Source organism: Micropterus dolomieu, linkage group LG01 (genome assembly GCF_021292245.1).
Source record: "Micropterus dolomieu isolate WLL.071019.BEF.003 ecotype Adirondacks linkage group LG01, ASM2129224v1, whole genome shotgun sequence".
Classification (NCBI taxonomy): Eukaryota; Metazoa; Chordata; class Actinopteri; order Centrarchiformes; family Centrarchidae; genus Micropterus; species Micropterus dolomieu.
In genome coordinates this window covers 23,497,777-23,511,767 of record NC_060150.1, presented here as the reverse complement: position 1 = coordinate 23,511,767, position 13,991 = coordinate 23,497,777, and the positions used below count along the sequence as shown (strand labels likewise).

The window sequence follows — 13,991 nt, the reverse complement described above, 5'->3', positions numbered from 1 at the left end:
TCAGAGGTGACTGGGCTTCAAAGAAAAAGACAGGAGTGGGCTGGCCCCTTTGATTGGTTTTGGTTTGCTTTAAGTAGAAGACCATGGTGTCGTTTGAGAACTGTAACAGGTCTGAAATGCAGGCATGCCGGCGGGGGTTGAAACGATGGGTAGATGCGGTGAATTCGGAGCATCTGAGGAATCCAAAGAAAGCAAGTGTGAACATGGCTTCTAAGGTTCTAGACACATGAGGGATGCTATATCCGGCGTGGATGGTGTGGATGCACATGGACAGCAAGTCTGCTGTGAGGGGAAGTCGGCGGGGGTCTTGAGCTGGCTCTTTCCGCTGGAGACCTCTGAGAAGTAATGTAATCTGAGGATGGTAAGAGGCTGGACAGGGGATACCGGTAAGGAGTTTAAAAAAGAAACTGATGCCGCTAAGATAGACCTTGATGGTGTGTGTTTTGATGGCCATTATGGAATGGGCGTAGCTGATGAAACAGGATGTGGTGACTAGATCGAACGACGGGAAGTTAATGTTGTGCTGGTCGTGAAAATGGCGGAAGCTCCTCCAAGCTGACCAGTAGGATGAGAGGGCCGAGGGTGCTATGCTGTTGATTATGGAATTCTGGGAGTCGACGATCAGGGATATTAGGCCAGGATTTACATGTTGAATGTCATGGCCGAATATGGTGGAACCGGTGCCAAATGGGTATCTGCATCGGGGGCCAAGAGCCTGAACTTCTGAAAAGAGAAGGGAGACAGGGAGTCAGCAATGAAGTTGGAATAGCCGGGAACATGAGCTGCACGAAGAATGTACTGGTGCATGACTGAGTGCCAGGTTAAGCGTTGTATGAACGGCATGATGGAAAGGGAGTTAGAGCAACCTTTGTTGATTATGTCGACGGCTGCGAGGTTGTCGGAGTATATGAGGATGGTCTTTGTCGACCATTCATGACCCCACAGAATGGCGGCGCCTACGATGGGGTAGATTTCACAGAGAGCGGAGGAGGCCTGGCTGACACAAGCAAGCTCTGGGGGCCACTCCGTTGCGAACTACCTTCCATTAAAGAAACCCCCAAAACCGATAGAAGGAGCGGCATCGGTGTAAAGGTGGATGTCGTGTGGATGGGTCAGTTGTTCTTCATAGAAGAAAGTGGTCCCATTCCAGTTAGCCAGAAGATGGAGCCAGAGGCGGAGTTCGGCGCGGCTTGGATTGTCCAGGCTAATGGCGCTCAAGAGTGATGGTACGGAGGAAGCGATTAACAGAAGGTGAGAGATAAAGGCTCTCCCTTGGGGAATGATGCGAAAAGCAAAGTTGAGGTGGCCTAGGAGGGAGAGGAGTTGCTGTTTGGTGCAGGATGGGGTAAGAAGAAAGTGCGGTTGAGCTTTTCGATTGGAAGAGACGCCTGGTTTGTGTCTAGGGTGATCCCCAGGAACTCGAGGGATGTGGAGGGGCCCTCTGTTTTCTCTACTGCTAGTGGGACTCCGAGGTCGGAGAATACTGATGTCAGTGTGACCAGACCTGAAGCGGGTGGTGATGAGGGAGCAGAAATGATGAGGAAGAAATGGAGGAGAAATGGAACCTTGTGGTTATTTAGCAGGATCCAGCAAAGGGCTTCTGACAGGGTGTCGAAGAGTTTGGGGCTGCTTTTGCAGCCGAAGGTGAGCCTGACTGCGAAGTAATAAGCCCCTTGCCAGCAGACGCCAAAGAAACGCCAAAAATCGGGATGGATGGGGAGGACTTTGAAAGCGCTGGTGATGTCTACTTTCAAGAGCCATGATCCTTTGCCAGCAAGTTTAATTAGGCTGATGGCATTGTTGATGGTAGCGTAGTGAAGGGAAAAGTCTTCACTCGGGATCAAACTGGTGATGCTTGGAATGGTACTGCCGTGGGGTGCTGAAAGATCGATGATGAGATGCTTCTTTCCAGAGTATTTCCTAGTTGCAACGCCGAGGGGGCTGATGCAGAAGTTGGGAAATGGTGGATGAGTGAAAGGCCCAATCATGAAGCCGTCTTCGACTTCCTTGGAAATCAGGCGATCGACAGACTCTGGCTCGTTGATGGCAGAGAGGAGATTTTTACATGAGAAAGGGACGGATGGTAGTACGGAAATTCCGGGGTGAAAGCCTTCTGTAAGTCCCTTTAAGAGGAATTGCACGAATGTGGCATCGGGATGGTTTTGGAGACCTGCTGCTAAGGCTGGGATGTTAATGGGTGTTGCCAAGTACTTACCCAGTTTTTGAGAGGTGGGTTTGTGGGGGCACATGAGCCGGGCGTGGGCTCCACCGCAGAACGAACAGACGTGAAGGAAGCGGCACTGGGACATGTTACATCCGGCGTCGTTGAAGTTATTGCAGTTGGAATGTACACCTTGGCGCATGATTGGCCTGTCTTTTTTGTTGATGGCGTTGGTTGCGGGGAAGCAGGTGGCGGGAGCTGATGCTTGTTGTTGCGTTGTGGAGACTGATGGGGCCGTTCCTGACAGGCAAGAGAAGGCGGAGGCTCTTGTTTGAACCTGGGGGGGCTTAGTGTGAGCAGGAATGGTGCAGGAAGAAACTGGGTGAGACGGGGCGCCGCACAGAGAGCAAGGTAGCGCTGCATGAGCGGCGAATATGCAGCAATAGATCTCGTTATTAAGAATGCCCCAGTGAGTATCTTCGTTGAATTACTGGATGCAGGCGGCAGCTTCAGAGGCGAAGTGGATGTGGTATTGGTAAAAATCATTGCCTCTGAAGCGGAGGGCAAGATTGAGGACGATGGCCAAGTAGTCGTCCATCTCCTGACGGCGGGTAGGGAATTGGGCACAGAGAACGTCCCTGAAGAGTGAAAAGGCATAAGAGAACTCGGTGGAGTTGAGTTCTCTGGTTCAGGTTGGTTTCCTCCCTTTGGGGTAAGGGAGGCCTTCTTGGCTGTAAAGACTGTCGGCGGGTGGTTGGTGGCAGGAAGGCATGATTAGGAGTGCGAGATCTATGTAATTACCATCTATTATCTGCTTGCGTATGTTGGTAGTGATGGGTGAAGGACGGGAGATAGGGGTGTTGGGATGGTGGGTAGGAGGATTGGCTGAGGACAATGTGAAGGTAGCGGTGGTCTGTTGGGCTGGAATGTATTGAAAAGGAAGACCAGAGTAAAGAAAATAAGGAAACTGCTGTGGAGGAAAGCCTGGCACCTGCATCCCGGTGCTCGGGACTCCGGCTGACGGGAGCTGCAGGGGCTGAGGCTGCTGAAGTTGTTAAGGGTGAATAGCGGTAGGAGCTGGCCGCTTGGTGCCTGAGGTTGCGGCTAGAGCCTGCTGCTGTAGTAGGTGATGGTGGGAAGCTGGGGGCACTGGCATCCCGGTGCCAAGAGCCCCGACTGAGACCGATTGTTGTGGGCGATGGATGTGGGCGGCTGGGGGCACTGGAATCCCGGTGCCAGGAGCCCCAACTAAGGTAAGCTGCTGTGGTTGGTAGGACTGGATGGCGGGGGGCACGGGCATCCCGGTGCCGGGTTCCCCCGCTGTTGTTTGGTGACAAAGTGGCTGGGATTGGACGGCAGGGTACGTTGGAGGCCTGACGTTGGTATGGAGTGGTGCTGGCTGCTGGTACCTAGGCTGGAAATCATGGTAGGAAGTGGACAGCCTTGGATTTCCAGTTTTGGTGGGTTCGACTGGAGCTGAATGTAGGAGCTGATGCTGCGATATGGTTGCTGAGGGTCTGGCGTTTTTTGTTCTGGCAGTTGGTTCCCGTCTTTTTATTTGGTTCTGATCTTCCTGTGGTCTTTGAACTTGATGGTATGGGTGAGTTGTCCCTTTAAGGGGGGGTTGACGTCACCGCGGATCAATGCGTGCGTGATGACATCTGAGAGTGTTGAAGAGTTTAGCTTTATTGTCTGTTCTGATGAAGTGGATGCCTTTATCCTTCAACGTCGTTTGAAGTGAGGCGACGGTCCAGTCGGATATCTTGGAAGAATGATGGTTATCGATGGGCCTCGCTGGCGCGTGGTGACGCTGCGACCGGCTGCGGGTGGTGATGCCGGAGTAGCCTGCCAGATGGCGGGAGCTCTGGGCTAGCCGTGGAGGCGAGGGAGTTGGAGTACGGCGGCGGCGGTGACGGGCATTCTTCTCTCTCTTTTTGCCATTGAGTGAGGTGGGCTAAATGACTCGGATGAATCGTCGGGTGAATGGTAATCGCCCTGAATGTGGATGAGAGAAGAACCGGGTGGGATTTGGACCATGGAATACATGGTTGGGTACTTGGTGTACTCACTCGCTTCCTTGTTGAGCGGCTGGTCGCTGGGAGTGGGGTCTCGCGCACGGATTATTCGGCCTCGGATGCTGGATCTGTCCGAATAGATCATCGTCGGAAGGGGAGAGCGAGATGGAATCCATTCTCTAATGGGGTGAGTACCGTTGGTAAGCTTAAGTTAGAAGCTGGTGTACTCGGTGTGGTGGTTCTCGGTCTTAGTCTTCATGCAGAATGACAGAGCGAAGAAGAGGAGGTGGGTTAGTGGGGTATTTATGAAGGTGTCATGAGTGACGTGATTGATGTGAGGTCCTGCTCCTGAAACTCAGATAATTAGCTCCACTTGTGGAGGAATATCCTGGAATACATGGGTGATTGGTTAGAATGTTAACTTCCAACATCGCTAAGGCTATGTCTCCCTGGGGACAAAACTCTGGTATCACAACTGAGTAAATTGTTATTTAGAGTATTAATAACTGGATTAATAAGCCGTGCTCAGCTTAGGAAGTTGGAAAGAGCCACAAACATGCTCCCCGGAGGGAGGTTAAGGGAAGACCCTTCCACCATCTCAAATCTTTTTAATCATCATTTTTCCTCCATAGGTAACTCTCTTGTGTCCAGTCCACTTTTGACATGTAATTCCTTTAGTGCTCTAGTGCTCTCCAGAAGTTCTTTCTCATTTGGAAAAATACTACCTGCTGAAGTTAAATATGCAGTCAACAAATTGAAGGATGACTCCGGATCTGGACAAAACGGCATTGAAACTAAATTAAGTCAGCTTCCCACATCTTGATGGATCCACTTTGTGACCTATTTAACCTATCTATTTCTACTTACACTCTCCTGTCTACCTGGAAATGTAGACATTTGTGACAAATGTGACACAGTTACTCCACTCTACAAGGGAGGTGACCCCCTTGACATCAACAACTATCATCCTATTTCTATTATTAATTCTGTGGCTAAAATATTTGAAAAACTAATTTTCAACCAATTATCACACTATGTCACTGATTTTAATGTATTATTTTTATGCCAGTCTGGTTTCAGGCCCAATTTTTCTACAATAACAGCTCTTTTGAATTTCACCAATGATTCAAAAGCAGTAAACATACTGCTTTTGAAAATGGCAAACTCATTGGTGCAATCTTTCTTGATCTAACGAAGGCCTTTGACATTGTTGATCATTAGTTACTTCTAGACAAACTCTACTCCACTGGTGTTTCTGAAAATAGTCTACTTTGGTATAATTCATACCTTTACAACGTACAGCAGTGTGTTAGATGGAAGTCTCTGATTATTTAATTGTTGAGAGGGGGGTTCCACAAGGGTCTTCTCTAGGACCACTACTTTTATCAATTTTTACTAACAACCTTCCCAAGCTCTGTTCTGACTGGCAAGTACATTTATATCCCGACGACACTGTAATTTACTCTTCTAATGTCAAAAAATCCACAACTGAAGGATCTCTACAACCTCAGTTTGCCTCTGTTTAGAAGTGTTTTTTTTATTTTATTTAATAAACTATTACTAAATAAGAAAAAATTGTGTAGTGTGTTGTTTAGGACCAAAATGAGTCTTAGTGGTACCTCAGATTTGATTTTTTTAATGATGGATTCCACCTTGAGCATATGACTTCATTAAAATTCCTGCGCCACTGGAGAGATCCAGTTCTTTCTTTAGAACAACATATAGAATCTATTGCAAACAAAATCAGACGCAATCTAAGTATTCTTTATCATTCCATAAATTGTTTCAATTTCCAGATGAGGAAAATAATTGTCACGCAGTTACTATTGCCGTTGTTGGATTATGCTCACGTTGTTTATCAAAATACTTTTGATGCTCATCTTCAGCTTTCTCTTTATAATCATTTCTTCTTTTCATGTACTTTGTGTGTTCATGTGGTGATGCGGATTTCTGGGAATGGTGTGCGGGATGGTTAGTAATTGAGAGCGTCTTTCTCTTTTTGTGTGAATGTATGTCTTCTGTTTTTTATGTTCTTTCTTGATGAGCAAAGCTTTATTCATTCAGGGGAGCTTCCCTGAGAGGAAGCCTCTCTTTTGCAGGAAGGCCCTGATCACATTCACACTTTTACACATTCACACCTGGAAGCTGCCCAGCAGCCCAGCCTGGTCTGCTGGCCACTGCAGCTGTTTGGGTTATGGGCCTTGCTCAAGGGCACCTCAGTGGTGGTAAATGAGGGAGCACAAACACTGCTTGGTTCACTTTCCACACCCAGATTTTATCCTGTGATTGAACCAGCGACCTCCCAGTCACAAACTCGCTTCTCCAACCTTTGGGCCACCACTGCTGTACGTGTCAGAGGTTGCACGCCTCTGGAGCAATATGCATGTGTCTTATCCATTGCGCCATTACCACCCATGTTTATTTGTAGGATGATTTGTATGTTTTATGTTGGATCCCCTTGAAAACCAGATGGTTCATCTCAAGGGGTTAACCATGAATAAAAATTTACCTTACTGCATATTATGACAGCCAACTGGCAAACAATAATTTTTATTTGGATTAACTCTGGAAAGGGCACACTGACTGTGAGAGCAAAAAAAGTTCCCACTGTATATTATGCTGATGCTATGATGTCACTGTTGAGCTACAGTTTAACAGTTTATATGTAATATAATATAAATAAAAAAGGCAGACTGACAGAGAGATGGAATGAGTGTGTGTGTGTGTGTGTGTGTGTGTGTGTGTGTGTGTGTGTGTGTGTATATATATATATATACTGTATAGTATATAATATAATCGGCTATACAATTATTTTACAATATTAAGTTGGGTTATGTGTGAACATCAACATGGTAGAAATTGTACTTTCTAGAATTGTACTACAACATTACCAGCCAAAGCTAGGACAAACTTGATTCATTATTATTATTACATGGCACATTGCCCTAACCATGAGCTCATATACGATATACACTGAACAAAACCTTTTGTTTTTGCCCCCATTCATCATGAGCTGAACTCAACGATCTAAGACTTTCTCTATGTACACAAAAGACCTATGTCTCTCCAATATTGTTCACAAATCTGTCAAAATCTGTGTTAGTGAGCACTTCTCTTTTGTCGAGATAATCCATCCACCTTACAGGTGTGGCATATCAAGAAGCTGATCAGACAGCATGGGTATTGCACAGGTGTGCCTTAGGCTGGCCACAATAAAAGGCCACTCAACAGTTCCATCACACAGCACAATGCCACAGATGTCGCAAGTTTTGAGGGAGCGTGCAATTGCCATGCTGAAAGCAGGAATGTCCACCAGAGCTGTTGCCCGTGAATTGAATGTTAATTTCTCTACCATAAGCCGTCTCCAAAGGCATTTCAGAGGATTTGGCAGTACATACAAACGGTCTCACAACCGCAGACCACATGTAACCACACCAGCCCAGGACTTCCACATCCAGCATTTTCACCTCCAAGATCGTCTGAGACCACCTACCCGGACAGCTGCTGCAACAATCGATTTGCATAACCAAAGAATTTCTGCACAAACTGTCAGTAACCGTCTCAGGGAAGCTCATCTACATGCTCATCGTCCTCATCAGGGACTTCGCACAGCCATTGAAGAGGAGTGGACCAATATTCCACAGGCCTGATCAATTACATGTGAAGGAGATGTGTTGCACTGTGTGAGGCAAATGGTGGTCACACCAGACACTGACTGGTTTCCACCCCCCCGAGACCCATACAGTGAAACTGCACATTTTCAAGTTGTGGCCAGCCTAAGGCACACCTGTGCAATACCCATGCTGTCTGATCAGCATCTTGATATGCCACACCTGTGTGGTGGATGGATTATCTCAGCAAAGGAGAAGTGCTCACTAACACAGATTTTGACAGATTGGGGAATATTTGAGAGAAATAGGACTTTTGTGGCCTCATGTTCCCCAGATAATTATCCATCCATTCATCGTCAACCGCTTATCCTGTGTACAGGTCGTGGGGGGCTGGAGCCAATCCCAGCTAACATCAGGCAAAAGGCAGGGTACACCCTGGACAGGTCGCCAATCCATCGCAGGGCCACACATAGACAAACAACCAGTCACACTCACACCTAAGAACAATTTAGGGTCACCGATCATCTGCATGTCTTTGGACAGTAGGAGGAAGCCGGAACACCCAGAGAGAACCCATGCAGACACAGGGAGAACATGCAAACTCCACACAGAAAGGCCGGGACGACCAGGGTGTCAGAGGATTAATCTACTCTTAATCCTAACCCTATATACCAATCCCCTCATGTTTAACCACCAGCAGGTCATAAGATGGTGACTATGGTTAACATTATACCAAAAACAGCACTATTTTGACATTGCCATTGTGAACATGTTGCCATGCTGATATTAATTAGCTATGCCTAATTACAGCCTCACAGACAGATTGACATGGATTTTTTCTTATTTTTTTTTAACAAAAGTAATTTGCTTAAATACCATACAGCTACTGTTATGCTGGGGTCTTTATTGTAGTTCATATTTTATCTTCAATAAACAAGATGATTGATTGAGTCATTGCAGTCAGAATAATCCTTCTGATTATTAATGTCTAGCTAGGCTAATGATGAAAAAGAAATGTGATTTGCCAGTAAAAGGAAATCTTTATGGAGCTACTGGGCTATAGAGTGAACGTCAAACCTTTCATTAGTGTCTTCATTTGGGGACTGGTGACAACAGTGGCACGACCTTCGCTAGCTGAACATTGGGCACTTAAGAGTGGGGGATAGTGGGTGGCGGAGAGCCTTGGATGACTCCTGGCTGCTGCTGCTGCTGCTGCTGTTGAAAATAGCTTTTGCAATCTCATAATAATAGCCATCTTTGGTGCAATTAAATCATCCATTTCACCCCCTATGGCCTTCACCTCCTGTCACATACATGCCTTGGTTTTAATATCTACCACAGATTGGGGGGGGAGACAGAATGGAAGGAAATGGAGGATTCTCGAAAGCTGGAGATGGAGGCCATGGAGGTAGGAGGGGGATGAGGAGAGAGAGAGGTCAACAGAAAGAGAGAGAGACAGAGAGAGAGAAAGAGAGAGAGGGAGGAAGAGACAGAGAGGATGAGACAGGCCTTTGTGTGCTTGCAGATTAATTAGAATCCTTCTGGACTGCCATTAGAGCTCATTAAAAGGAGCCACAGCCATACAGGCATCAAACAAAGAGCTGGGACTGAACCCTGATCCTACCCCCACCACTATCTGCCCTACTCACAATAACTGTGTGTGTGTGTGTGTGTGTGTGTGTGTGTGTGTGTGTGTGTGTGTGTGTGTGTGTGTGTGTGTGTAGATAAACACACAGACACACACACACACACACAGACACACACACACACACACACACAGACACACACACACACACACACACACACACACACACACACACACACACAAATAAGCCTAAAGCCTAAACCTGCAATAGCATGCATTTGTGTGTACATGTATGAATTTATATGTAATTATGCAGAATGTATAAATCCATGTGATGACACTAAATTGCTACCTCTCCTAAACTACCACAAACTATATGCATGTGTGTATGTGCGGCTGCTAGGATTGGCATGTAGATGAAGCATTATGTTAATGGTATTTTTCCGTCTTTTTTGGCTGCGTCTCTACAGACCCTGTTAGCATAAATGACGCTTCCCCAGCTAGCCAACGGAGGCTCACCCATCGCCACTAAAGGGATGAATTAGGTCTCTGAATCCCAGATCAAATCCTTGTTCATTTTCAATAAGAATTGGACTGGGGTTCCACATGCATTATGATGAGTGTTTATGGGTGCTTATTAGTCAGTACCCATGGTGGCACCAAATGATAATGTACTGGAATTATTACAATGACATACAGAAAAGGCCTACGGGTTTGACAATTAGGATAATGACCTGCAAAGCTTTGGCTTTAGAAAATCAATGGTTTTATAAGATCACTGCTTTAATATGTGCATAAGAAAGGGTGGAGGGTTGCAGGAGTCTGCTATGTCAACAATCTGAAGTGTTGAAATTTCCATGCCATAAAGGTTACAAAAACTCCAATACTCACTATTTCCACCAGAATTTACTCTGATCAGGGTTTTAAAAGAACTAATAATAACATTTTCATACATACAGCAGTGGATTCTGATCATATGAAAACTTAAAATGTTAGCAGAAAAATTTTAAAACACACTAATGAGCCTCCATGTACTGATGGATTATCCATTTATGTCTAATGTCTAACCAGTGTTTGGATTACAGGGACTTGACACAGATGAAGTTATTCATTTGCAGGGTTTTTCCTGCACAGAGGAATTTTTGGCGCCCCCAGAGGGGTTTTAGCGAGCGCCAAAGGAAAATCACCAGCGCCAAAATTTATTTATTTATTTATTTAGAATTGGGGGGGTGGGAGATCATTTGAAATCCTCTCCCAATGTGTTTTAATGGCCATTTAAAAAGTCACTTTTTGTAAACCGACCAATCACAGCCTGGAGTAGGCGGGACATTAAAAAAAGATTGAGGCACTACAGCAAACTTTATGTTGAAGTCATTGTTCTGTATGCACGGTTAATATTACTGACAAGTTAGTACTTTGCATAAACAAATCAGAAACTAACCACCATGTAAAGCATTTGTCTTGCATAATAACTTAATGTCTGAAAACAATTACCACAAAAATTAAACTGCTGTTTTGTCCAACTGGAATTAATATTATAGGCTACTAATAGTAAGCTATAGTAGCCTGTACTATTATCTGAACTTATAATGAATACACAAAAATTGGCTCTAATCAAACCTTAACCACAGTGGTGTAGGCTAATATCAGAAAATGGTTAGTGAAACAACTAATAAACTATCTGTAGGCAGACTATCTGAATAAAGTGCAACCCGTAAATATATTATTATACTAACATTATACTTTTTATTCGAAATTATACCTTTACTCTTCCAGGTTGTGGATATTATTTGTTATGTTAAATGGTCATAAGGTAACTCATTGCCTTTACTGTACACACTCGATCCTGCTCTCTTGCTAGCTTTCCACTTGGCTCTCTCCCTCTCCTCTGCTCTTCTTCTTGGCTTGACGGCTGGAGCCGCCGCAGCGGCTGTGCATGGCTCCCAGCGTGGCCTGCTTAGACAAGACAAGCAACAAATCCTGATCTTACTGCAACGACACAAAGTGCCACATAACCCCTTAATGCCGATTGTCGCAAATTCGTATCACACCTCTTCCTTTCAGACTGCAGCTGAGATAGCGTTTGTATTCCCCAAATGCCTGTTTGTGCATATTCGATACATACCTGGGAACCTTAAGCAAGCACTGGTTTCTTGTTAATGCCTGTTGTCGCTAGTTTGCATCATACCTATGTTGGGCCTCACAGTCTGGTACAACAAAGACTGGGCCTTCTGATATCCTACAAGCCTGACCCCGGCCTAAAAACCTGCCATGCGGCTTGACTACACAAAGGAGGTCAGAGAACAATAGAAAGCCCAAATGGCCCTGTCAGTTAAATCACACCTACCTGTGAACTCTTAACTTTTAAAACCAAACCGAAGGTTTGTATTGGCTAAAGCTTTCAGGGGGTGGAGTAATCCCAGGAAGTACAGCCATTTTGTCAACAGAGGTATAAAACCAAACACCTCTTTGCTATTTCCAGTCTGTCACAGGACTGTAAGGAGGTAAACAAACTTTGCCTTTCTGCAACTGCACCAGCAGCCACAGGAGGTATTTCCTTTCAGCGCTGAACTTTCTTTGTTCCTGAATACAAACAACTCTGTTTTCTTCTTTCTTTTTACCTTTATTATTTTTCTTTTTGGAATTTTGGATCCCTAAAGAAACTGTTATACACAAGATAATGTTTCATGCCTGCAGAAGAAGACGGATAAACTCTGTGCTTAAATGAGAGAAGATCACCTCCGTGTTATACCCTCTCAACCAACGTCGACTTCACTGATTACTGTTGCTGCCGCCAAACAATCAGCTGTGCCGTTGAACCGACCAGCATCGTCAGAACCAAGCCGAGAGAAACTCCATCGGATTTCCTAAAAGGACTGACGCATCTACTCGCTATCAAAGCGACAAGTAAGAGGCTTTAGTATGTCTGGGCAGCAGATAGTTCTTAACTTTGTTATTGTAACTTATTTGTAGAAGCTTCATGGGGTGAATTTCTGTTAGGAAACTCCAAGGGATATTTAAAGACCGCCGTGTCTTGTTTAATTGGTGTGTGTTTTCCGTGCTACGCATGTTGTTGTGTCCGGTACCACCCACTGGGCCATGACTGCTTTGTTCCTATTACTGTGTGAAAATGTATCAGTACTTTTATTAAGCCAGAGAACACGGTTGTTGAATGCAAGTTCACTACCATCCCTCTCATTGATAAAGTTGTGCCTGAGTGTTTGCAACAGTAATTAGGATTTATGGTGTTTGTTTCTGTTTTCTGAGAACAGATACAATTGAACATTATATCTAATCCAAAGCCAGCAACTGCTGCTGGGAGATAGACTGTAGTATATTGTATGTATATAGCTTTGTTCTGTCCCTTTCTCTCCTCGTTCTGCTTACTAACCCCACATGCAAACACCACGTGATCTCTGAAGCTAACCAGACCTGTGACCCACAGTAGGCTAGCATCAGAGTGCGTCCCCATTTTTTTTAGTTCAGGGGAGAGTGATTTTCCGCCATCTTGATCTTGAAATCACATGGTTTGAACCGCCATCTTGATTCCAAAATCAGCTGGCCTCTAGCACAACCGGATCTGGCACCATTTATTTGTTTATTGACTTTATTTCATTTTGCTTAGAATAGTTAATTGTGATTTACTTGCTAAAGTTATTGATCATTGATCTGTGCTTGATTTGAATAAATCCTATTATAATTTTAAGAAGTTGTTGCCTGTGATTATTTGTGTATAATGTTGTAGTACGAGTTGGTTGCCACGGCCAGTGTACGGATTCACCCTTCTCTATTTGCCATCTATAGGTGGACAAACCCCATTTTAGACTGATCATACTTGGCTCATATTTGGTTATTGGTCTCTGATTCCAGGGTGGTGCGCCGTATTTATTAATTATAAATAATAATTTTGAATATTAGTTTTATAAATATTTCTAGAATATCTTTGATATTCAGCTAATAACCAAACCTGACCATATGTTGACAAAAACCCCAACACCTACATCATACCTGAATTTACAGTGGGTACGGAAAGTATTCAGACCCCTTTAAATTTTTCACTCTTTGTTTCATTGCAGCCATTTTCCAAAAATCAAAAAAGTTCATTTTATTTCTCAGTAATGTACACTCAGCACCCCATCTTGACAGAAAAAAACAGAAATGTAGAAATTTTTGCAAATTTATTAAAAAAGAAAAACTGAAATACCACATGGTCATAAGTATTCAGACCCTTTGCTCAGTATTTAGTAGAAGCACCTTTTGATCTAATACAGCCATGAGCCGTTTTGGGAAAGATGCAACAAGTTTTTCACATCTGGATTTGGGTATCCGCTGCCATTCCTCCTTGCAGATCCTCTCCAGTTCGGTCAGGTTGGATGGTAAACGTTGGTGGACAGCCATTTTCAGGTCTCTCCAGAGATGCTCAATTGGGTTTAAGTCAGGGCTCTGGCTGGGCCATTCAAGAACAGCCACGGAGTTGTTGTGAAGCCACTCCTTCGTTATTTTAGCGGTGTGCTTAGGGTCATTGTCTTGTTGGAAGGTAAACCTTCGGCCCAGTCTGAGGTCCAGAGCACTCTGGAAAAGGTTTTCGTCCAGGATATCCCTGTACTTGGCCGCATTCA

The 13,991-nt window shown here is 44.7% G+C and overlaps 1 protein-coding gene and 1 pseudogene across 1 annotated transcript in view; one reads left to right on the top strand and one right to left on the bottom strand.

Annotated features, from left to right (window-relative positions):
* Positions 1-642: 642 nt before the first annotated feature.
* On the bottom strand, positions 643-3,461 carry LOC123979897 (annotated as a pseudogene).
* Positions 3,462-9,156: 5,695 nt separating this feature from the next.
* LOC123979809 (zinc finger protein 595-like) overlaps positions 9,157-13,991 on the top strand; it is a 24,041-nt gene continuing 19,206 nt past the window's right edge. The window contains exon 1 of the mRNA XM_046063941.1: positions 9,157-9,195. Coding sequence (XP_045919897.1) covers positions 9,157-9,195 — 39 coding nt within the window. The remainder of the gene's footprint in view (positions 9,196-13,991) is intronic.